The sequence below is a fragment of the Scyliorhinus torazame genome, chromosome 1 (genome assembly GCF_047496885.1).
Source record: "Scyliorhinus torazame isolate Kashiwa2021f chromosome 1, sScyTor2.1, whole genome shotgun sequence".
NCBI classification, from domain to species: Eukaryota; Metazoa; Chordata; class Chondrichthyes; order Carcharhiniformes; family Scyliorhinidae; genus Scyliorhinus; species Scyliorhinus torazame.
The window spans coordinates 88,848,237-88,871,223 of record NC_092707.1 but is presented as its reverse complement, the minus strand read 5'-3'; the positions used below and the strand labels follow the sequence as shown (position 1 = coordinate 88,871,223).

Sequence of the window (22,987 nt, the reverse complement as noted above, 5' to 3'; positions counted from 1 at the left end):
GGCGTTGGTGACGGCACCGCTGCTGCTCTCGCCGACAAAGTATACCACGAGCCCGGTGGTGGCGGCAACGCTAAGGATCTGGGGCCAGTGGAGACGGCACCGGGGTGCAATGGGAGCATCGGTGTGGTCCCCGATCAGGGGTAACCACCGGTTTGTCCCCAGGAAGATGGACGGGGGGTTCCAGAGCTGGCATCGGGCGGGGATTGGAAGAATGGGGGACCTGTTCATCGACGGGACGTTTGCGAGCCTAGGGACACTGGAGGAGAAGTTTGAGTTACTCCCGGGAAATGCCTTTAGATATATGCAGGTGAGGGCATTTGTGAGGCGACAGGTGAGGGAATTCCCGTTGCTCCCGGCACAAGAAGTTCAAGATAGGGTGATCTCGGGTGTATGGGTCGGGGAGGGCAAGGTGTCGGAACTACACCAGGAGTTGAAAGAAGAGGATGAAGCGCTGGTTGAAGAGTTGAAGGGTAAATGGGAGGAGGAGCTGGGGGAGGGGATCGAGGAAGGTCTGTGGGCTGATGCCCTAGGTAGGGTTAATTCCTCCTCCTCATGTGCCAGGCTCAGCCTGATACAATTTAAGGTGGTCCACAGAGCGCACTTGACGGAGGCGAGGTTGAGTAGGTTCTTTGGGGTAGAGGACAAATGTGGAAGGTGCCCAGGGAGCCCGGCGAACCATGTCCATATGTTTTGGTCATGCCCGGCACTGGAGGGGTTCTGGAGAGGAGTGGCGGGAGCAATATCTCAGGTGGTGAAAGTCCGGGTGAAGCCAAGCTGGGGGCTAGCAATATTTGGAGTAGTGGACGAACTGGGAGTGCAGGAGGCGAAAGAGGCCGGCATTCTGGCCTTTGCGTCCCTAGTAGCCTGGTGAAGGATCTTGCTAATGTGGAAGGAGGCGAAGCCCCCCCAGCCTGGAGGCCTGGATAAATGATATGGCTGGGTTCATAAAGTTGGAGAGGATTAAGTTCGCCTTGAGAGGGTCTGCGCAGGGGTTCTACAGGCGGTGGCAACCGTTCCTAGACTATCTCGCGGAGCGTTAGAGGAAGGTCGGTCAGCAGCAGCAACCTTGGGGGGGTTGGGGGGGGGGTGGAGGGGACGTCCTGGGAGGGGGGGGTGGAAGGGGGGAAAGGGGGGACTGCCTGGGAGCGTGGATGAGCAAAAGATAACATGAAGGATTGGGGAAACTGGCACGTACGGGTGAGGGCCAGTGTACAAAGCTGTGTAAGTATATCATTTTGCCATGTATATATCTTGCTCTGCGCGATTTCTCGTTTTTTTTTGTTACGAGGGGGGGGTTTATTGTTTGTAAGGGAGAAAAATTGTGTTAAAAAACTTTAATAAATATATATTTTTTTTAAAGTAGGGGCTTTTCACAGTAACTTCATTGCAGTGTTAATGTATGCCTACTTGTGACAATAAAGATTATTATAAAAAGATTATTATAAATTGCCCCTTAATTGTAAAAAAAATGGGTACTCTAAATTTCTCAAAATAAAAAAGTCTCAATGACTATGATTCGAGGTGGATCATTTCCTCGTCTGCTCGCCAGTATGATGCAAACTGCCAGTCTAAAGGATGGCCGCCCAATTAATCACAATCTCGATTTTGCCTACACTGGGCATGCGCGCAGGTTTGACAGCAATTGGTTACCACGGCAACGGCCACCCGGATATGATGTGTTACCGAATGGGGAAATCGGTTGTGAGGTAATGGGAAAGATCTGGGATTGCCGAGAAAGAGATAATATATGGGATAGAGAGAGAGAGATAGTGCGCGAGAGGGACAGGGACAGATACGGAGAGAGAGAGAGAGAGAGACTGGGATAGAGAGAGAGAGACGGGGATAGAGAGAGAGAGACTGGGATAGAGAGCGCCAGAGAGAGACTGGGATAGAGAGCGTGAGAGAGAGACTGGGATAGAGAGCGTGAGAGAGAGACTGGGATAGAGAGAGAGAGAGACTGGGATAGAGAGCGTGAGAGAGACTGGGATAGAGAGAGAGAGACTGGGATAGAGAGCGCCAGAGAGAGACTGGGATAGAGAGCGTGAGAGAGACTGGGATAGAGAGAGAGAGAGACTGGGATAGAGAGCGTGAGAGAGAGACTGGGATAGAGAGCGTGAGAGAGAGACTGGGATAGAGAGAGAGAGACTGGGATGGATAGAGAGAGAGAGACTGGGATAGAGAGCGTGAGAGAGAGACTGGGATAGAGAGAGAGAGACTGGGATAGAGAAAGAGAGAGAGACTGGGATAGAGAGAGAGACTGGGATAGAGAGAGAGAGAGACTGGGATAGAGAGCGTGAGAGAGAGACTGGGATAGAGAGCGTGAGAGAGAGACTGGGATAGAGAGAGAGAGACTGGGATGGATAGAGAGAGAGAGACTGGGATAGAGAGCGTGAGAGAGAGACTGGGATAGAGAGAGAGAGAGACTGGGATAGAGAAAGAGAGAGAGACTGGGATAGAGAGAGAGACTGGGATAGAGAGAGAGAGACTGGGATAGAGAGCGTGAGAGAGAGACTGGGATAGAGAGCGTGAGAGAGAGACTGGGATAGAGAGAGAGAGAGACTGGGATAGAGAAAGAGAGAGACTGGGATAGAGAGAGAGACGGGGATAGAGAGAGAGAAACTGGGATAGAGAAAGAGAGAGAGACTGGGATAGAGAGAGAGAGACTGGGATAGAGAGAGAGAGACTGGGATAGAGAAAGAGAGAGAGACTGGGATAGAGAGAGAGAGACTGGGATAGAGAGAGAGAGACTGGGATAGAGAAAGAGAGAGAGACTGGGATAGAGAGAGAGAGACTGGGATAGAGAGCGCCAGAGAGAGACTAGGATAGACAGCGTGAGAGAGAGACTGGGATAGAGAAAGAGAGAGAGACTGGGATAGAGAGCGTGAGAGAGAGACTGGGATAGAGAGCGTGAGAGAGAGTCTGGGATAGAGAGCGTGAGAGAGAGACTGGGATAGAGAAAGAGAGAGAGACTGGGATAGAGAGCGCGAGAGAGAGACTGGGATAGAGAAAGAGAGAGAGACTGGGATCGAGAGCGTGAGAGAGAGACTGGGATAGAGAGCGTGAGAGAGAGACTGGGATAGAGAGCGTGAGAGAGAGACTGGGATAGAGAAAGAGAGAGAGACTGGGATAGAGAGTGCGAGAGAGAGACTGGGATAGAGAGAGAGAGACTGGGATAGAGAGAGAGAGACTGGGACAGAGAAAGAGAGAGAGACTGGGATAGAGAGCGTGAGAGAGAGACTGGGATAGAGAGAGAGAGACTGGGATAGAGAGCGCCAGAGAGAGACTGGGATAGAGAGCGTGAGAGAGAGACTGGGATAGAGAGCGTGAGAGAGAGACTGGGATAGAGAGAGAGAGAGACTGGGATAGAGAGCGTGAGAGAGACTGGGATAGAGAGAGAGAGACTGGGATAGAGAGCGCCAGAGAGAGACTGGGATAGAGAGCGTGAGAGAGACTGGGATAGAGAGAGAGAGAGACTGGGATAGAGAGCGTGAGAGAGAGACTGGGATAGAGAGCGTGAGAGAGAGACTGGGATAGAGAGAGAGAGACTGGGATGGATAGAGAGAGAGAGACTGGGATAGAGAGCGTGAGAGAGAGACTGGGATAGAGAGAGAGAGACTGGGATAGAGAAAGAGAGAGAGACTGGGATAGAGAGAGAGACTGGGATAGAGAGAGAGAGAGACTGGGATAGAGAGCGTGAGAGAGAGACTGGGATAGAGAGCGTGAGAGAGAGACTGGGATAGAGAGAGAGAGACTGGGATGGATAGAGAGAGAGAGACTGGGATAGAGAGCGTGAGAGAGAGACTGGGATAGAGAGAGAGAGAGACTGGGATAGAGAAAGAGAGAGAGACTGGGATAGAGAGAGAGACTGGGATAGAGAGAGAGAGACTGGGATAGAGAGCGTGAGAGAGAGACTGGGATAGAGAGCGTGAGAGAGAGACTGGGATAGAGAGAGAGAGAGACTGGGATAGAGAAAGAGAGAGACTGGGATAGAGAGAGAGACGGGGATAGAGAGAGAGAAACTGGGATAGAGAAAGAGAGAGAGACTGGGATAGAGAGAGAGAGACTGGGATAGAGAGAGAGAGACTGGGATAGAGAAAGAGAGAGAGACTGGGATAGAGAGAGAGAGACTGGGATAGAGAGAGAGAGACTGGGATAGAGAAAGAGAGAGAGACTGGGATAGAGAGAGAGAGACTGGGATAGAGAGCGCCAGAGAGAGACTAGGATAGACAGCGTGAGAGAGAGACTGGGATAGAGAAAGAGAGAGAGACTGGGATAGAGAGCGTGAGAGAGAGACTGGGATAGAGAGCGTGAGAGAGAGTCTGGGATAGAGAGCGTGAGAGAGAGACTGGGATAGAGAAAGAGAGAGAGACTGGGATAGAGAGCGCGAGAGAGAGACTGGGATAGAGAAAGAGAGAGAGACTGGGATCGAGAGCGTGAGAGAGAGACTGGGATAGAGAGCGTGAGAGAGAGACTGGGATAGAGAGCGTGAGAGAGAGACTGGGATAGAGAAAGAGAGAGAGACTGGGATAGAGAGTGCGAGAGAGAGACTGGGATAGAGAGAGAGAGACTGGGATAGAGAGAGAGAGACTGGGACAGAGAAAGAGAGAGAGACTGGGATAGAGAGCGTGAGAGAGAGACTGGGATAGAGAAAGAGAGAGAGACTGGGATAGACAGCGTGAGAGAGAGACTGGGATAGAGAAAGAGAGAGAGACTGGGATAGAGAAAGAGAGAGAGACTGGGATAGAGAAAGAGAGAGAGACTGGGATAGAGAGAGAGAGACTGGGATAGAGAGCGCCAGAGAGAGACTGGGATAGACAGCGTGAGAGAGAGACTGGGATAGAGAGCGTGAGAGAGAGACTGGGATAGAGAGCGTGAGAGAGAGACTGGGATAGAGAGCGCGAGAGAGAGACTGGGATAGAGAGCGCCAGAGAGAGACTGGGAAAGAGAGCGTGAGAGAGAGACTGGGATAGAGAAAGAGAGAGAGACTGGGATCGAGAGCGTGAGAGAGAGACTGGGATAGAGAGCGTGAGAGAGAGACTGGGATAGAGAGCGCGAGAGAGAGACTGGGATAGAGAAAGAGAAAGAGACTGGGATAGAGAGTGCGAGAGAGAGACTGGGATAGAGAGAGAGAGAGAGAGACTGGGATAGAGAGCGCGAGAGAGAGACTGGGATAGAGAGCGCCAGAGAGAGACTGGGATAGAGAGAGAGAGAGACTGGGATAGAGAAAGAGAGAGAGACTGGGATAGAGAGAGAGACTGGGATAGAGAGAGAGAGACTGGGATAGAGAGAGAGAGACTGGGATAGAGAGAGAGAGACTGGGATAGAGAGAGAGAGACTGGGATAGAGAGAGAGAGACTGGGATAGAGAGAGAGAGACTGGGATAGAGAGAGAGAGAGAGAGACTGGGATAGAGAAAGAGAGAGAGACTGGGATAGAGAGCGTGAGAGAGAGACTGGGATAGAGAAAGAGAGACTGGGATAGAGAGCGTGAGAGAGAGACTGGGATAGAGAAAGAGAGAGAGACTGGGATAGAGAGCGCGAGAGAGAGACTGGGATAGAGAAAGAGAGAGACTGGGATAGAGAGCACGAGAGAGAGACTGGGATAGAGAAAGAGAGAGAGACTGGGATAGAGAGCGCCAGAGAGAGACTGGGATAGAGAGCGCCAGAGAGAGAGACTGGGATAGAGAGAGAGAGACTGGGATAGAGAGAGAGAGACTGGGATAGAGAGAGAGAGACTGGGATAGAGAGAGAGAGACTGGGATAGAGAGAGAGAGACTGGGATAGAGAGAGAGAGACTGGGATAGAGAGAGAGAGACTGGGATAGAGAGAGAGAGACTGGGATAGAGAGAGAGAGACTGGGATAGAGAGAGAGAGACTGGGATAGAGAAAGAGAGAGAGACTGGGATAGAGAAAGAGAGAGAGACTGGGATAGAGAGAGAGACACTGGGATAGAGAGAGAGAGACTGGGATAGAGAGAGAGAGAGACTGGGATAGAGAAAGAGAGAGAGACTGGGATAGAGAGCGTGAGAGAGAGACTGGGATAGAGAGCGTGAGAGAGACTGGGATAGAGAAAGAGAGAGAGACTGGGATAGAGAGAGAGAGACTGGGATAGAGAGAGAGAGACTGGGATAGAGAGAGAGAGACTGGGATAGAGAGAGAGAGACTGGGATAGAGAGAGAGACTGGGATAGAGAGAGAGAGAGACTGGGATAGAGAGAGAGAGAGACTGGGATAGAGAGAGAGAGAGACTGGGATAGAGAGATAGAGAGAGAGAGAGACTGGGATAGAGAGATAGAGAGAGAGAGAGACTGGGATAGAGAGCGTGAGAGAGAGACTGGGATAGAGAAAGAGAGAGAGACTGGGATAGAGAGCGCCAGAGAGAGACTGGGATAGAGAAAGAGAGAGAGACTGGGATAGAGAAAGAGAGAGAGACTGGGATAGAGAAAGAGAGAGAGACTGGGATAGAGAGCGCCAGAGAGAGAGAGACTGGGATTGACAGCGTGAGAGAGAGACTGGGATAGAGAGCGTGAGAGAGAGACTGGGATAGAGAAAGAGAGAGAGACTGGGATAGAGAGCGTGAGAGAGAGACTGGGATAGAGAGAGAGACTGGGATAGACAGCGTGAGAGAGAGACTGGGATAGAGAGCGTGAGAGAGAGACTGGGATAGAGAGAGAGAGAGAGACTGGGATAGAGAAAGAGAGAGAGACTGGGATAGAGAGAGAGAGACTGGGATAGAGAGCGCCAGAGAGAGACTGGGATAGACAGCGTGAGAGAGAGATTGGGATAGAGAGCGTGAGAGAGAGACTGGGATAGAGAGCGTGAGAGAGAGACTGGGATAGAGAGCGTGAGAGAGAGACTGGGATAGAGAGCGTGAGAGAGAGACTGGGATAGAGAGAGAGAGAGAGACTGGGATAGAGAAAGAGAGAGAGACTGGGATAGAGAGCGCCAGAGAGAGACTGGGATAGAGAGCGCCAGAGAGTGACTGGGATAGAGAGCGTGAGAGAGAGACTGGGATAGAGAGCGTGAGAGAGAGACTGGGATAGAGAGCGTGAGAGAGAGACTGGGATAGAGAGCGCCAGAGAGAGACTGGGATAGAGAGCGCCAGAGAGAGACTGGGATAGACAGCGTGAGAGAGAGACTGGGATAGAGAGCGTGAGAGAGAGACTGGGATCGAGAGAGAGAGACTGGGATAGAGAAAGAGAGAGAGACTGGGATAGAGAGCGCCAGAGAGAGACTGGGATAGAGAGCGCCAGAGAGAGACTGGAATAGAGAGCGCGAGAGAGAGACTGGGATAGACAGCGCGAGAGGGAGACTGGGATAGAGAGCGTGAGAGAGTGAGAGAGAGACTGGGATAGAGAAAGATAGAGAGAGAGAGACTGGGATAGAGAGAGAGAGAGAGACTGGGATAGAGAGAGAGAGACTGGGATAGAGAGAGAGAGACTGGGATAGAGAGAGAGAGACTGGGATAGAGAGAGAGAGACTGGGATAGAGAGCGCCAGAGAGAGACTGGGATAGACAGCGTGAGAGAGAGACTGGGATAGAGAGCGTGAGAGAGAGACTGGGATAGAGAGCGTGAGATAGAGACTGGGATAGAGAGCGCGAGAGAGTGACTGGGATAGAGAGCGCCAGAGAGAGACTGGGATAGACAGCGTGAGAGAGAGACTGGGAAAGAGAGCGTGAGAGAGAGACTGGGATAGAGAAAGAGAGAGAGACTGGGATAGAGAACGCGAGAGAGAGACTGGGATAGAGAAAGAGAGAGAGACTGGGATAGAGAGTGCGAGAGAGAGACTGGGATAGAGAAAGAGAGAGAGACTGGGATAGAGAGCGCGAGAGAGAGACTGGGATAGAGAGCACCAGAGAGAGACTGGGATAGAGAGAGAGAGAGACTGGGATAGAGAAAGAGAGAGAGACTGGGATAGAGAGAGAGACTGGGATAGAGAGAGAGAGACTGGGATAGAGAGAGAGAGACTGGGATAGAGAGAGAGAGACTGGGATAGAGAGAGAGAGACTGGGATAGAGAGAGAGACTGGGATAGAGAGAGAGAGACTGGGATAGAGAAAGAGAGAGAGACTGGGATAGGGAGCGTGAGAGAGAGACTGGGATAGAGAAAGAGAGACTGGGATAGAGAGCGTGAGAGAGAGACTGGGATAGAGAAAGAGAGAGAGACTGGGATAGAGAGAGAGACTGGGATAGAGAGAGAGACTGGGATAGAGAGAGAGACTGGGATAGAGAGAGAGAGACTGGGATAGAGAGAGAGAGACTGGGATAGAGAGAGAGAGACTGGGATAGAGAGAGAGACTGGGATAGAGAAAGAGAGAGAGACTGGGATAGAGAAAGAGAGAGAGACTGGGATAGTGAGAGAGAGACTGGGATAGAGAGAGAGAGACTGGGATAGAGAGAGAGAGAGACTGGGATAGAGAGAGAGAGAGACTGGGATAGAGAAAGAGAGAGAGACTGGGATAGAGAAAGAGAGAGAGACTGGGATAGAGAGCGTGAGAGAGAGACTGGGATAGAGAGCGTGAGAGAGAGACTGGGATAGAGAAAGAGAGAGAGACTGGGATAGAGAGAGAGACTGGGATAGAGAGAGAGAGACTGGGATAGAGAGAGAGAGACTGGGATAGAGAGAAAGAGAGAGAGACTGGGATAGAGAGCGTGAGAGAGAGACTGGGATAGGGAAAGAGAGAGAGACTGGGATAGAGAGCGCCAGAGAGAGACTGGGATAGAGAAAGAGAGAGAGACTGGGATAGAGAAAGAGAGTGAGACTGGGATAGAGAGCGCCAGAGAGAGAGACTGGGATAGACAGCGTGAGAGAGAGACTGGGATAGAGAGCGTGAGAGAGAGACTGGGATAGAGAAAGAGAGAGAGACTGGGATAGAGAGCGTGAGAGAGAGACTGGGATAGACAGCGTGAGAGAGAGACTGGGATAGAGAGCGTGAGAGAGAGACTGGGATAGAGAGAGAGAGAGAGAGAGACTGGGATAGAGAAAGAGAGAGAGACTGGGATAGAGAGAGAGAGAGAGAGAGACTGGGATAGAGAGCGCCAGAGAGAGACTGGGATAGACAGCGTGAGAGAGAGATTGGGATAGAGAGCGTGAGAGAGAGACTGGGATAGAGAGCGTGAGAGAGAGACTGGGATAGAGAGCGTGAGAGAGAGACTGGGATAGAGAGCGTGAGAGAGAGACTGGGATAGAGAGAGAGAGAGAGAGACTGGGATAGAGAGAGAGAGAGAGACTGGGATAGAGAGAGAGAGAGAGACTGGGATAGAGAGAGAGAGAGAGACTGGGATAGAGAAAGAGAGAGAGACTGGGATAGAGAGCGCCAGAGAGAGACTGGGATAGAGAGCGCCAGAGAGCGACTGGGATAGACAGCGTGAGAGAGAGACTGGGATAGAGAGCGTGAGAGAGAGACTGGGATAGAGAGAGAGAGAGAGAGAGACTGGGATAGAGAAAGAGAGAGAGACTGGGATAGAGAGAGAGAGAGAGAGAGACTGGGATAGAGAGCGCCAGAGAGAGACTGGGATAGACAGCGTGAGAGAGAGATTGGGATAGAGAGCGTGAGAGAGAGACTGGGATAGAGAGCGTGAGAGAGAGACTGGGATAGAGAGCGTGAGAGAGAGACTGGGATAGAGAGCGTGAGAGAGAGACTGGGATAGAGAGAGAGAGAGAGAGACTGGGATAGAGAGAGAGAGAGAGACTGGGATAGAGAGAGAGAGAGAGACTGGGATAGAGAGAGAGAGAGAGACTGGGATAGAGAAAGAGAGAGAGACTGGGATAGAGAGCGCCAGAGAGAGACTGGGATAGAGAGCGCCAGAGAGCGACTGGGATAGACAGCGTGAGAGAGAGACTGGGATAGAGAGCGTGAGAGAGACACTGGGATAGAGAGCGTGAGAGAGAGACTGGGATAGAGAGCGCCAGAGAGAGACTGGGATAGAGAGCGCCAAAGAGAGACTGGGATAGACAGCGTGAGAGAGAGACTGGGATAGAGAGAGAGAGACTGGGATAGAGAAAGAGAGAGACTGGGATAGAGAGCGCCAGAGAGAGACTGGAATAGAGTGCGCGAGAGAGAGACTGGGATAGACAGCGCGAGAGAGAGACTGGGATAGAGAGCGTGAGAGAGAGACTGGGATAGAGAAAGATAGAGAGAGAGAGAGAGAGAGAGAGACTGGGATAGAGAGAGAGAGAGACTGGGATAGAGAGAGAGACTGGGATAGAGAGAGAGAGACTGGGATAGAGAGAGAGAGACTGGGATAGAGAGAGAGAGAGACTGGGATAGAGAGACAGACTGGGATAGAGAGAGAGAGAGACTGGGATAGAGAGAGAGAAAGACTGGGATGGATAGTGAGAGAGCGAGACTGGGATAGATAGAGAGAGACTGGGCTGGATAGAGAGAGACTGGGATGGATAGAGAGAGAGAGAGACTGGGATGGATAGAGAGAGAGAGAGACTAGGATGGATCGAGAGAGAGAGACTGAGATGGAACAAGACAGAGATTGGGATGGATAGAGAGAGAGAGATTGGGATCGATAGAGAAAGAGAAAGAGACTGGGATAGAGAGTGCGAGAGAGAGACTGGGATAGAGAGAGAGAGAGAGACTGGGATAGAGAGCGCGAGAGAGAGACTGGGATAGAGAGCGCCAGAGAGAGACTGGGATAGAGAGAGAGAGAGACTGGGATAGAGAAAGAGAGAGAGACTGGGATAGAGAGAGAGAGACTGGGATAGAGAGAGAGAGACTGGGATAGAGAGAGAGAGACTGGGATAGAGAGGGAGAGACTGGGATAGAGAGAGAGAGACTGGGATAGAGAGAGAGAGACTGGGATAGAGAGAGAGAGACTGGGATAGAGAGAGAGAGAGAGAGACTGGGATAGAGAAAGAGAGAGAGACTGGGATAGAGAGCGTGAGAGAGAGACTGGGATAGAGAAAGAGAGACTGGGATAGAGAGCGTGAGAGAGAGACTGGGATAGAGAAAGAGAGAGAGACTGGGATAGAGAGCGCGAGAGAGAGACTGGGATAGAGAAAGAGAGAGACTGGGATAGAGAGCACGAGAGAGAGACTGGGATAGAGAAAGAGAGAGAGACTGGGATAGAGAGCGCCAGAGAGAGACTGGGATAGAGAGCGCCAGAGAGAGACTGGGATAGAGAAAGAGAGAGAGACTGGGATAGAGAGAGAGAGACTGGGATAGAGAGAGAGAGACTGGGATAGAGAGAGAGAGACTTGGATAGAGAGAGAGAGACTGGGATAGAGAGAGAGAGACTGGGATAGAGAGAGAGAGACTGGGATAGAGAGAGAGAGACTGGGATAGAGAGAGAGAGACTGGGATAGAGAAAGAGAGAGAGACTGGGATAGAGAAAGAGAGAGAGACTGGGATAGAGAGAGAGACTGGGATAGAGAGAGAGAGAGACTGGGATAGAGAAAGAGAGAGAGACTGGGATAGAGAGCGTGAGAGAGAGACTGGGATAGAGAGCGTGAGAGAGACTGGGATAGAGAAAGAGAGAGAGACTGGGATATAGAGAGAGAGACTGGGATAGAGAGAGAGAGACTGGGATAGAGAGAGAGAGACTGGGATAGAGAGAGAGAGACTGGGATAGAGAGAGAGAGAGACTGGGATAGAGAGAGAGAGAGACTGGGATAGAGAGAGAGAGAGACTGGGATAGAGAGAGAGAGAGACTGGGATAGAGAGAGAGAGAGACTGGGATAGAGAGATAGAGAGAGAGAGAGACTGGGATAGAGAAAGAGAGAGAGACTGGGATAGAGAGCGTGAGAGAGAGACTGGGATAGAGAAAGAGAGAGAGACTGGGATAGAGAGCGCCAGAGAGAGACTGGGATAGAGAAAGAGAGAGAGACTGGGATAGAGAAAGAGAGTGAGACTGGGATAGAGAGCGCCAGAGAGAGAGAGACTGGGATTGACAGCGTGAGAGAGAGACTGGGATAGAGAGCGTGAGAGAGAGACTGGGATAGAGAAAGAGAGAGAGACTGGGATAGAGAGCGTGAGAGAGAGACTGGGATAGAGAGAGAGACTGGGATAGACAGCGTGAGAGAGAGACTGGGATAGAGAGCGTGAGAGAGAGACTGGGATAGAGAGAGAGAGAGAGACTGGGATAGAGAAAGAGAGAGAGACTGGGATAGAGAGAGAGAGAGAGAGACTGGGATAGAGAGCGCCAGAGAGAGACTGGGATAGACAGCGTGAGAGAGAGATTGGGATAGAGAGCGTGAGAGAGAGACTGGGATAGAGAGCGTGAGAGAGAGACTGGGATAGAGAGCGTGAGAGAGAGACTGGGATAGAGAGCGTGAGAGAGAGACTGGGATAGAGAGAGAGAGAGAGACTGGGATAGAGAAAGAGAGAGAGACTGGGATAGAGAGCGCCAGAGAGAGACTGGGATAGAGAGCGCCAGAGAGTGACTGGGATAGAGAGCGTGAGAGAGAGACTGGGATAGAGAGCGTGAGAGAGAGACTGGGATAGAGAGCGTGAGAGAGAGACTGGGATAGAGAGCGCCAGAGAGAGACTGGGATAGAGAGCGCCAGAGAGAGACTGGGATAGACAGCGTGAGAGAGAGACTGGGATAGAGAGCGTGAGAGAGAGACTGGGATAGAGAGAGAGAGACTGGGATAGAGAAAGAGAGAGAGACTGGGATAGAGAGCGCCAGAGAGAGACTGGGATAGAGAGCGCCAGAGAGAGACTGGAATAGAGAGCGCGAGAGAGAGACTGGGATAGACAGCGCGAGAGAGAGACTGGGATAGAGAGCGTGAGAGAGTGAGAGAGAGACTGGGATAGAGAAAGATAGAGAGAGAGAGACTGGGATAGAGAGAGAGAGAGAGACTGGGATAGAGAGAGAGAGACTGGGATAGAGAGAGAGAGACTGGGATAGAGAGAGAGAGACTGGGATAGAGAGAGAGAGACTGGGATAGAGAGCGCCAGAGAGAGACTGGGATAGACAGCGTGAGAGAGAGACTGGGATAGAGAGCGTGAGAGAGAGACTGGGATAGAGAGCGTGAGATAGAGACTGGGATAGAGAGCGCGAGAGAGTGACTGGGATAGAGAGCGCCAGAGAGAGACTGGGATAGACAGCGTGAGAGAGAGACTGGGAAAGAGAGCGTGAGAGAGAGACTGGGATAGAGAAAGAGAGAGAGACTGGGATAGAGAGCGCGAGAGAGAGACTGGGATAGAGAAAGAGAGAGAGACTGGGATAGAGAGTGCGAGAGAGAGACTGGGATAGAGAGAGAGACTGGGATAGAGAGCGCGAGAGAGAGACTGGGATAGAGAGCACCAGAGAGAGACTGGGATAGAGAGAGAGAGAGACTGGGATAGAGAAAGAGAGAGAGACAGGGATAGAGAGAGAGACTGGGATAGAGAGAGAGAGACTGGGATAGAGAGAGAGAGACTGGGATAGAGAGAGAGAGACTGGGATAGAGAGAGAGAGACTGGGATAGAGAGAGAGACTGGGATAGAGAGAGAGAGACTGGGATAGAGAAAGAGAGAGAGACTGGGATAGGGAGCGTGAGAGAGAGACTGGGATAGAGAAAGAGAGACTGGGATAGAGAGCGTGAGAGAGAGACTGGGATAGAGAAAGAGAGAGAGACTGGGATAGAGAGAGAGACTGGGATAGAGAGAGAGACTGGGATAGAGAGAGAGAGACTGGGATAGAGAGAGAGAGACTGGGATAGAGAGAGAGAGACTGGGATAGAGAGAGAGACTGGGATAGAGAGAGAGACTGGGATAGAGAAAGAGAGAGAGACTGGGATAGTGAGAGAGAGACTGGGATAGAGAGAGAGAGACTGGGATAGAGAGAGAGAGAGACTGGGATAGAGAGAGAGAGAGACTGGGATAGAGAAAGAGAGAGAGACTGGGATAGAGAAAGAGAGAGAGACTGGGATAGAGAGCGTGAGAGAGAGACTGGGATAGAGAGCGTGAGAGAGAGACTGGGATAGAGAGCGTGAGAGAGAGACTGGGATAGAGAAAGAGAGAGAGACTGGGATAGAGAGAGAGAGACTGGGATAGAGAGAGAGAGACTGGGATAGAGAGAGAGAGACTGGGATAGAGAGAGAGAGACTGGGATAGAGAGAGAGAGACTGGGATAGAGAGAAAGAGAGAGAGACTGGGATAGAGAGCGTGAGAGAGAGACTGGGATAGGGAAAGAGAGAGAGACTGGGATAGAGAGCGCCAGAGAGAGACTGGGATAGAGAAAGAGAGAGAGACTGGGATAGAGAAAGAGAGTGAGACTGGGATAGAGAGCGCCAGAGAGAGAGACTGGGATAGACAGCGTGAGAGAGAGACTGGGATAGAGAGCGTGAGAGAGAGACTGGGATAGAGAAAGAGAGAGAGACTGGGATAGAGAGCGCCAGAGAGAGACTGGGATAGAGAGCGCCAGAGAGCGACTGGGATAGACAGCGTGAGAGAGAGACTGGGATAGAGAGCGTGAGAGAGACACTGGGATAGAGAGCGTGAGAGAGAGACTGGGATAGAGAGCGCCAGAGAGAGACTGGGATAGAGAGCGCCAGAGAGAGACTGGGATAGACAGCGTGAGAGAGAGACTGGGATAGAGAGAGAGAGACTGGGATAGAGAAAGAGAGAGAGACTGGGATAGAGAGCGCCAGAGAGAGACTGGAATAGAGTGCGCGAGAGAGAGACTGGGATAGACAGCGCGAGAGAGAGACTGGGATAGAGAGCGTGAGAGAGAGAGAGAGAGACTGGGATAGAGAAAGATAGAGAGAGAGAGAGAGAGAGAGAGAGACTGGGATAGAGAGAGAGAGAGACTGGGATAGAGAGAGAGACTGGGATAGAGAGAGAGACTGGGATAGAGAGAGAGAGACTGGGATAGAGAGAGAGAGAGACTGGGATAGAGAGACAGACTGGGATAGAGAGAGAGAGAGACTGGGATAGAGAGAGAGAAAGACTGGGATGGATAGTGAGAGAGCGAGACTGGGATAGATAGAGAGAGACTGGGCTGGATAGAGAGAGACTGGGATGGATAGAGAGAGAGAGAGACTGGGATGGATAGAGAGAGAGAGAGACTAGGATGGATCGAGAGAGAGAGACTGAGATGGAACAAGACAGAGATTGGGATGGATAGAGAGAGAGAGATTGGGATCGATAGAGAGAGAGAGAGACTGGGATAGAGAGCGAGAGAGAGAGACTGGGATAGAGAGAGAGAGACTGGGATAGAGAGAGAGAGACTGGGATAGAGAGAGAGAGACTGGGATAGAGAGAGAGAGACTGGGATAGAGAGAGAGAGACTGGGATAGAGAGAGAGAGACTGGGATAGAGAGAGAGAGACTGGGATAGAGAAAGACAGTGAGACTGGGATAGAGAGCGCCAGAGAGAGAGACTGGGATAGACAGCGTGAGAGAGAGACTGGGATAGAGAGCGTGAGAGAGAGACTGGGATAGAGAAAGAGAGAGAGACTGGGATAGAGAGCGTGAGAGAGAGACTGGGATAGACAGCGTGAGAGAGAGACTGGGATAGAGAGCGTGAGAGAGAGACTGGGATAGAGAGAGAGAGAGAGAGAGACTGGGATAGAGAAAGAGAGAGAGACTGGGATAGAGAGAGAGAGAGAGAGAGACTGGGATAGAGAGCGCCAGAGAGAGACTGGGATAGACAGCGTGAGAGAGAGATTGGGATAGAGAGCGTGAGAGAGAGACTGGGATAGAGAGCGTGAGAGAGAGACTGGGATAGAGAGCGTGAGAGAGAGACTGGGATAGAGAGCGTGAGAGAGAGACTGGGATAGAGAGAGAGACTGGGATAGAGAGAGAGAGAGAGACTGGGATAGAGAAAGAGAGAGAGACTGGGATAGAGAGCGCCAGAGAGAGACTGGGATAGAGAGCGCCAGAGAGAGACTGGGATAGACAGCGTGAGAGAGAGACTGGGATAGAGAGCGTGAGAGAGACACTGGGATAGAGAGCGTGAGAGAGAGACTGGGATAGAGAGCGCCAGAGAGAGACTGGGATAGAGAGCGTGAGAGAGAGACTGGGATAGAGAGCGTGAGAGAGAGACTGGGATAGAGAGCGCGAGAGAGAGACTGGGATAGAGAAAGAGAAAGAGACTGGGATAGAGAGTGCGAGAGAGAGACTGGGATAGAGAGAGAGAGAGAGACTGGGATAGAGAGCGCGAGAGAGAGACTGGGATAGAGAGCGCCAGAGAGAGACTGGGATAGAGAGAGAGAGAGACTGGGATAGAGAAAGAGAGAGAGACTGGGATAGAGAGAGAGACTGGGATAGAGAGAGAGAGACTGGGATAGAGAGAGAGAGACTGGGATAGAGAGAGAGAGACTGGGATAGAGAGAGAGAGACTGGGATAGAGAGAGAGAGACTGGGATAGAGAGAGAGAGACTGGGATAGAGAGAGAGAGACTGGGATAGAGAGAGAGAGAGAGAGACTGGGATAGAGAAAGAGAGAGAGACTGGGATAGAGAGCGTGAGAGAGAGACTGGGATAGAGAAAGAGAGACTGGGATAGAGAGCGTGAGAGAGAGACTGGGATAGAGAAAGAGAGAGAGACTGGGATAGAGAGCGCGAGAGAGAGACTGGGATAGAGAAAGAGAGAGACTGGGATAGAGAGCACGAGAGAGAGACTGGGATGGAGAAAGAGAGAGAGACTGGGATAGAGAGCGCCAGAGAGAGACTGGGATAGAGAGCGCCAGAGAGAGACTGGGATAGAGAAAGAGAGAGAGACTGGGATAGAGAGAGAGAGACTGGGATAGAGAGAGAGAGACTGGGATAGAGAGAGAGAGACTGGGATAGAGAGAGAGAGACTGGGATAGAGAGAGAGAGACTGGGATAGAGAGAGAGAGACTGGGATAGAGAGAGAGAGACTGGGATAGAGAGAGAGAGACTGGGATAGAGAGAGAGAGACTGGGATAGAGAAAGAGTGAGAGACTGGGATAGAGAAAGAGAGAGAGACTGGGATAGAGAAAGAGAGAGAGACTGGGATAGAGAGAGAGACACTGGGATAGAGAGAGAGAGACTGGGATAGAGAGAGAGAGAGACTGGGATAGAGAAAGAGAGAGAGACTGGGATAGAGAGCGTGAGAGAGAGACTGGGATAGAGAGCGTGAGAGAGACTGGGATAGAGAAAGAGAGAGAGACTGGGATAGAGAGAGAGAGACTGGGATAGAGAGAGAGAGACTGGGATAGAGAGAGAGAGACTGGGATAGAGAGAGAGAGACTGGGATAGAGAGAGAGACTGGTATAGAGAGAGAGAGAGACTGGGATAGAGAGAGAGAGAGACTGGGATAGAGAGAGAGAGAGACTGGGATAGAGAGAGAGAGAGACTGGGATAGAGAGATAGAGAGAGAGAGAGACTGGGATAGAGAAAGAGAGAGAGACTGGGATAGAGAGCGTGAGAGAGAGACTGGGATAGAGAAAGAGAGAGAGACTGGGATAGAGAGCGCCAGAGAGAGACTGGGATAGAGAAAGAGAGAGAGACTGGGATAGAGAAAGAGAGTGAGACTGGGATAGAGAGCGCCAGAGAGAGAGAGACTGGGATTGACAGCGTGAGAGAGAGACTGGGATAGAGAGCGTGAGAGAGAGACTGGGATAGAGAAAGAGAGAGAGACTGGGATAGAGAGCGTGAGAGAGAGACTGGGATAGAGAGAGAGACTGGGATAGACAGCGTGAGAGAGAGACTGGGATAGAGAGCGTGAGAGAGAGACTGGGATAGAGAGAGAGAGAGAGAGACTGGGATAGAGAGAGAGAGAGAGACTGGGATAGAGAAAGAGAGAGAGACTGGGATAGAGAGAGAGAGAGAGAGACTGGGATAGAGAGCGCCAGAGAGAGACTGGGATAGACAGCGTGAGAGAGAGATTGGGATAGAGAGCGTGAGAGAGAGACTGGGATAGAGAGCGTGAGAGAGAGACTGGGATAGAGAGCGTGAGGGAGAGACTGGGATAGAGAGCGTGAGAGAGAGACTGGGATAGAGAGAGAGAGAGAGACTGGGATAGAGAAAGAGAGAGAGACTGGGATAGAGAGCGCCAGAGAGAGACTGGGATAGAGAGCGCCAGAGAGTGACTGGGATAGAGAGCGTGAGAGAGAGACTGGGATAGAGAGCGTGAGAGAGAGACTGGGATAGAGAGCGTGAGAGAGAGACTGGGATAGAGAGCGCCAGAGAGAGACTGGGATAGAGAGCGCCAGAGAGAGACTGGGATAGACAGCGTGAGAGAGAGACTGGGATAGAGAGCGTGAGAGAGAGACTGGGATAGAGAGAGAGAGACTGGGATAGAGAAAGAGAGAGAGACTGGGATAGAGAGCGCCAGAGAGAGACTGGGATAGAGAGCGCCAGAGAGAGACTGGAATAGAGAGCGCGAGAGAGAGACTGGGATAGACAGCGCGAGAGAGAGACTGGGATAGAGAGCGTGAGAGAGTGAGAGAGAGACTGGGATAGAGAAAGATAGAGAGAGAGAGACTGGGATAGAGAAAGAGAGAGAGACTGGGATAGAGAGAGAGAGACTGGGATAGAGAGAGAGAGACTGGGATAGAGAGAGAGAGACTGGGATAGAGAGAGAGAGACTGGGATAGAGAGCGCCAGAGAGAGACTGGGATAGACAGCGTGAGAGAGCGACTGGGATAGAGAGCGTGAGAGAGAGACTGGGATAGAGAGCGTGAGATAGAGACTGGGATAGAGAGCGCGAGAGAGTGACTGGGATAGAGAGCGCCAGAGAGAGACTGGGATAGACAGCGTGAGAGAGAGACTGGGAAAGAGAGCGTGAGAGAGAGACTGGGATAGAGAAAGAGAGAGAGACTGGGATAGAGAGCGCGAGAGAGAGACTGGGATAGAGAAAGAGAGAGAGACTGGGATAGAGAGTGCGAGAGAGAGACTGGGATAGAGAAAGAGAGAGAGACTGGGATAGAGAGCGCGAGAGAGAGACTGGGATAGAGAGCACCAGAGAGAGACTGGGATAGAGAGAGAGAGAGACTGGGATAGAGAAAGAGAGAGAGACTGGGATAGAGAGAGAGACTGGGATAGAGAGAGAGAGACTGGGATAGAGAGAGAGAGACTGGGATAGAGAGAGAGAGACTGGGATAGAGAGAGAGAGACTGGGATAGAGAGAGAGACTGGGATAGAGAGAGAGAGACTGGGATAGAGAAAGAGAGAGAGACTGGGATAGGGAGCGTGAGAGAGAGACTGGGATAGAGAAAGAGAGACTGGGATAGAGAGCGTGAGAGAGAGACTGGGATAGAGAAAGAGAGAGAGACTGGGATAGAGAGAGAGACTGGGATAGAGAGAGAGACTGGGATAGAGAGAGAGAGACTGGGATAGAGAGAGAGAGACTGGGATAGAGAGAGAGAGACTGGGATAGAGAGAGAGACTGGGATAGAGAAAGAGAGAGAGACTGGGATAGAGAAAGAGAGAGAGACTGGGATAGTGAGAGAGAGACTGGGATAGAGAGAGAGAGACTGGGATAGAGAGAGAGAGAGACTGGGATAGAGAGAGAGAGAGACTGGGATAGAGAAAGAGAGAGAGACTGGGATAGAGAAAGAGAGAGAGACTGGGATAGAGAGCGTGAGAGAGAGACTGGGATAGAGAGCGTGAGAGAGAGACTGGGATAGAGAAAGAGAGAGAGACTGGGATAGAGAGAGAGAGACTGGGATAGAGAGAGAGAGACTGGGATAGAGAGAGAGAGACTGGGATAGAGAGAGAGAGACTGGGATAGAGAGAAAGAGAGAGAGACTGGGATAGAGAGCGTGAGAGAGAGACTGGGATAGGGAAAGAGAGAGAGACTGGGATAGAGAGCGCCAGAGAGAGACTGGGATAGAGAAAGAGAGAGAGACTGGGATAGAGAAAGAGAGTGAGACTGGGATAGAGAGCGCCAGAGAGAGAGACTGGGATAGACAGCGTGAGAGAGAGACTGGGATAGAGAGCGTGAGAGAGAGACTGGGATAGAGAAAGAGAGAGAGACTGGGATAGAGAGCGTGAGAGAGAGACTGGGATAGACAGCGTGAGAGAGAGACTGGGATAGAGAGCGTGAGAGAGAGACTGGGATAGAGAGAGAGAGAGAGAGAGACTGGGATAGAGAAAGAGAGAGAGACTGGGATAGAGAGAGAGAGAGAGAGAGACTGGGATAGAGAGCGCCAGAGAGAGACTGGGATAGACAGCGTGAGAGAGAGATTGGGATAGAGAGCGTGAGAGAGAGACTGGGATAGAGAGCGTGGGAGAGAGACTGGGATAGAGAGCGGGAGAGAGAGACTGGGATAGAGAGCGTGAGAGAGAGACTGGGATAGAGAGAGAGAGAGAGAGACTGGGATAGAGAGAGAGAGAGAGACTGGGATAGAGAGAGAGAGAGAGACTGGGATAGAGAGAGAGAGAGAGACTGGGATAGAGAAAGAGAGAGAGACTGGGATAGAGAGCGCCAGAGAGAGACTGGGATAGAGAGCGCCAGAGAGCGACTGGGATAGACAGCGTGAGAGAGAGACTGGGATAGAGAGCGTGAGAGAGAGACTGGGATAGAGAGCGCCAGAGAGAGACTGGGATAGAGAGCGCCAGAGAGAGACTGGGATAGACAGCGTGAGAGAGAGACTGGGATAGAGAGAGAGAGACTGGGATAGAGAAAGAGAGAGAGACTGGGATAGAGAGCGCCAGAGAGAGACTGGAATAGAGTGCGCGAGAGAGAGACTGGGATAGACAGCGCGAGAGAGAGACTGGGATAGAGAGCGTGAGAGAGAGAGAGAGAGACTGGGATAGAGAAAGATAGAGAGAGAGAGAGAGACTGGGATAGAGAGAGAGAGAGACTGGGATAGAGAGAGAGAGAGACTGGGATAGAGAGAGAGACTGGGATAGAGAGAGAGAGACTGGGATAGAGAGAGAGAGAGACTGGGATAGAGAGACAGACTGGGATAGAGAGAGAGAGAGACTGGGATAGAGAGAGAGAAAGACTGGGATGGATAGTGAGAGAGCGAGACTGGGATAGATAGAGAGAGACTGGGCTGGATAGAGAGAGACTGGGATGGATAGAGAGAGAGAGAGACTGGGATGGATAGAGAGAGAGAGAGACTAGGATGGATCGAGAGAGAGAGACTGAGATGGAACAAGACAGAGATTGGGATGGATAGAGAGAGAGAGATTGGGATCGATAGAGAGAGAGAGAGACTGGGATAGAGAGCGAGAGAGAGAGACTGGGATAGAGAGAGAGAGACTGGGATAGAGAGAGAGAGACTGGGATAGAGAGAGAGAGACTGGGATAGAGAGAGAGAGACTGGGATAGAGAGAGAGAGACTGGGATAGAGAGAGAGAGACTGGGATAGAGAGAGAGAGACTGGGATAGAGAAAGAGAGTGAGACTGGGATAGAGAGCGCCAGAGAGAGAGACTGGGATAGACAGCGTGAGAGAGAGACTGGGATAGAGAGCGTGAGAGAGAGACTGGGATAGAGAAAGAGAGAGAGACTGGGATAGAGAGCGTGAGAGAGAGACTGGGATAGACAGCGTGAGAGAGAGACTGGGATAGAGAGCGTGAGAGAGAGACTGGGATAGAGAGAGAGAGAGAGAGAGAGAGAGAGACTGGGATAGAGAAAGAGAGAGAGACTGGGATAGAGAGAGAGAGAGAGAGAGACTGGGATAGAGAGCGCCAGAGAGAGACTGGGATAGACAGCGTGAGAGAGAGATTGGGATAGAGAGCGTGAGAGAGAGACTGGGATAGAGAGCGTGAGAGAGAGACTGGGATAGAGAGCGTGAGAGAGAGACTGGGATAGAGAGCGTGAGAGAGAGACTGGGATAGAGAGAGAGACTGGGATAGAGAGAGAGAGAGAGACTGGGATAGAGAAAGAGAGAGAGACTGGGATAGAGAGCGCCAGAGAGAGACTGGGATAGAGAGCGCCAGAGAGAGACTGGGATAGACAGCGTGAGAGAGAGACTGGGATAGAGAGCGTGAGAGAGACACTGGGATAGAGAGCGTGAGAGAGAGACTGGGATAGAGAGCGCCAGAGAGAGACTGGGATAGAGAGCGCCAGAGAGAGACTGGGATAGACAGCGTGAGAGAGAGACTGGGATAGAGAGAGAGAGACTGGGATAGAGAAAGAGAGAGAGACTGGGATAGAGAGCGCCAGAGAGAGACTGGAATAGAGTGCGCGAGAGAGAGACTGGGATAGACAGCGCGAGAGAGAGACTGGGATAGAGAGCGTGAGAGAGAGAGAGAGAGAGAGACTGGGATAGAGAAAGATAGAGAGAGAGAGAGAGAGAGACTGGGATAGAGAGAGAGAGACTGGGATAGAGAGAGAGACTGGGATAGAGAGAGAGAGACTGGGATAGAGAGAGAGAGAGACTGGGATAGAGAGACAGACTGGGATAGAGAGAGAGAGAGACTGGGATAGAGAGAGAGAAAGACTGGGATGGATAGTGAGAGAGCGAGACTGGGATAGATAGAGAGAGACTGGGATGGATAGAGAGAGACTGGGATGGATAGAGAGAGAGAGAGACTGGGATGGATAGAGAGAGAGAGAGACTAGGATGGATCGAGAGAGAGAGACTGAGATGGAACAAGACAGAGATTGGGATGGATAGAGAGAGAGAGATTGGGATCGATAGAGAGAGAGAGAGACTGGGATAGAGAGCGAGAGAGAGAGACTGGGATAGAGAGAGAGAGACTGGGATAGAGAGAGAGAGACTGGGATAGAGAGAGAGAGACTGGGATAGAGAGAGAGAGACTGGGATAGAGAGAGAGAGACTGGGATAGAGAGAGAGAGACTGGGATAGAGAGAGAGAGACTGGGATAGAGAGAGAGAAAGACTGGGATGGATAGTGAGAGAGAGACTGGGATGGATAGTGAGAGAGAGACTGGGATAGATAGAGAGAGACTGGGATAGATAGAGAGAGACTGGGATAGATAGAGAGAGACTGGGATAGATAGAGAGAGAGACTGGGATAGATAGAGAGAGAGACTGGGATGGATAGAGAGAGAGACTAGAATGGATCGAGAGAGAGACTGAGATGGAACAAGACAGAGATTGGGATGGATCGAGAGAGAGACTGGGATGGATAGAGAGAGACTGGGATGAATAGAGATACTGGGATGGATG

At 51.4% G+C, this 22,987-nt stretch overlaps 1 protein-coding gene across 2 annotated transcripts in view; it reads left to right on the top strand.

Annotated features, from left to right (window-relative positions):
- Positions 1-1,659: 1,659 nt before the first annotated feature.
- LOC140409450 (ADP-ribose pyrophosphatase, mitochondrial-like) overlaps positions 1,660-22,987 on the top strand; it is an 82,645-nt gene continuing 61,317 nt past the window's right edge. For both annotated transcript variants that reach the window (XM_072497883.1, XM_072497898.1), the window contains exon 1: positions 1,660-1,706. In XM_072497883.1, the coding sequence (XP_072353984.1) occupies positions 1,672-1,706 (35 nt within the window). In that variant the 5' untranslated portion in view covers positions 1,660-1,671. The remainder of the gene's footprint in view (positions 1,707-22,987) is intronic.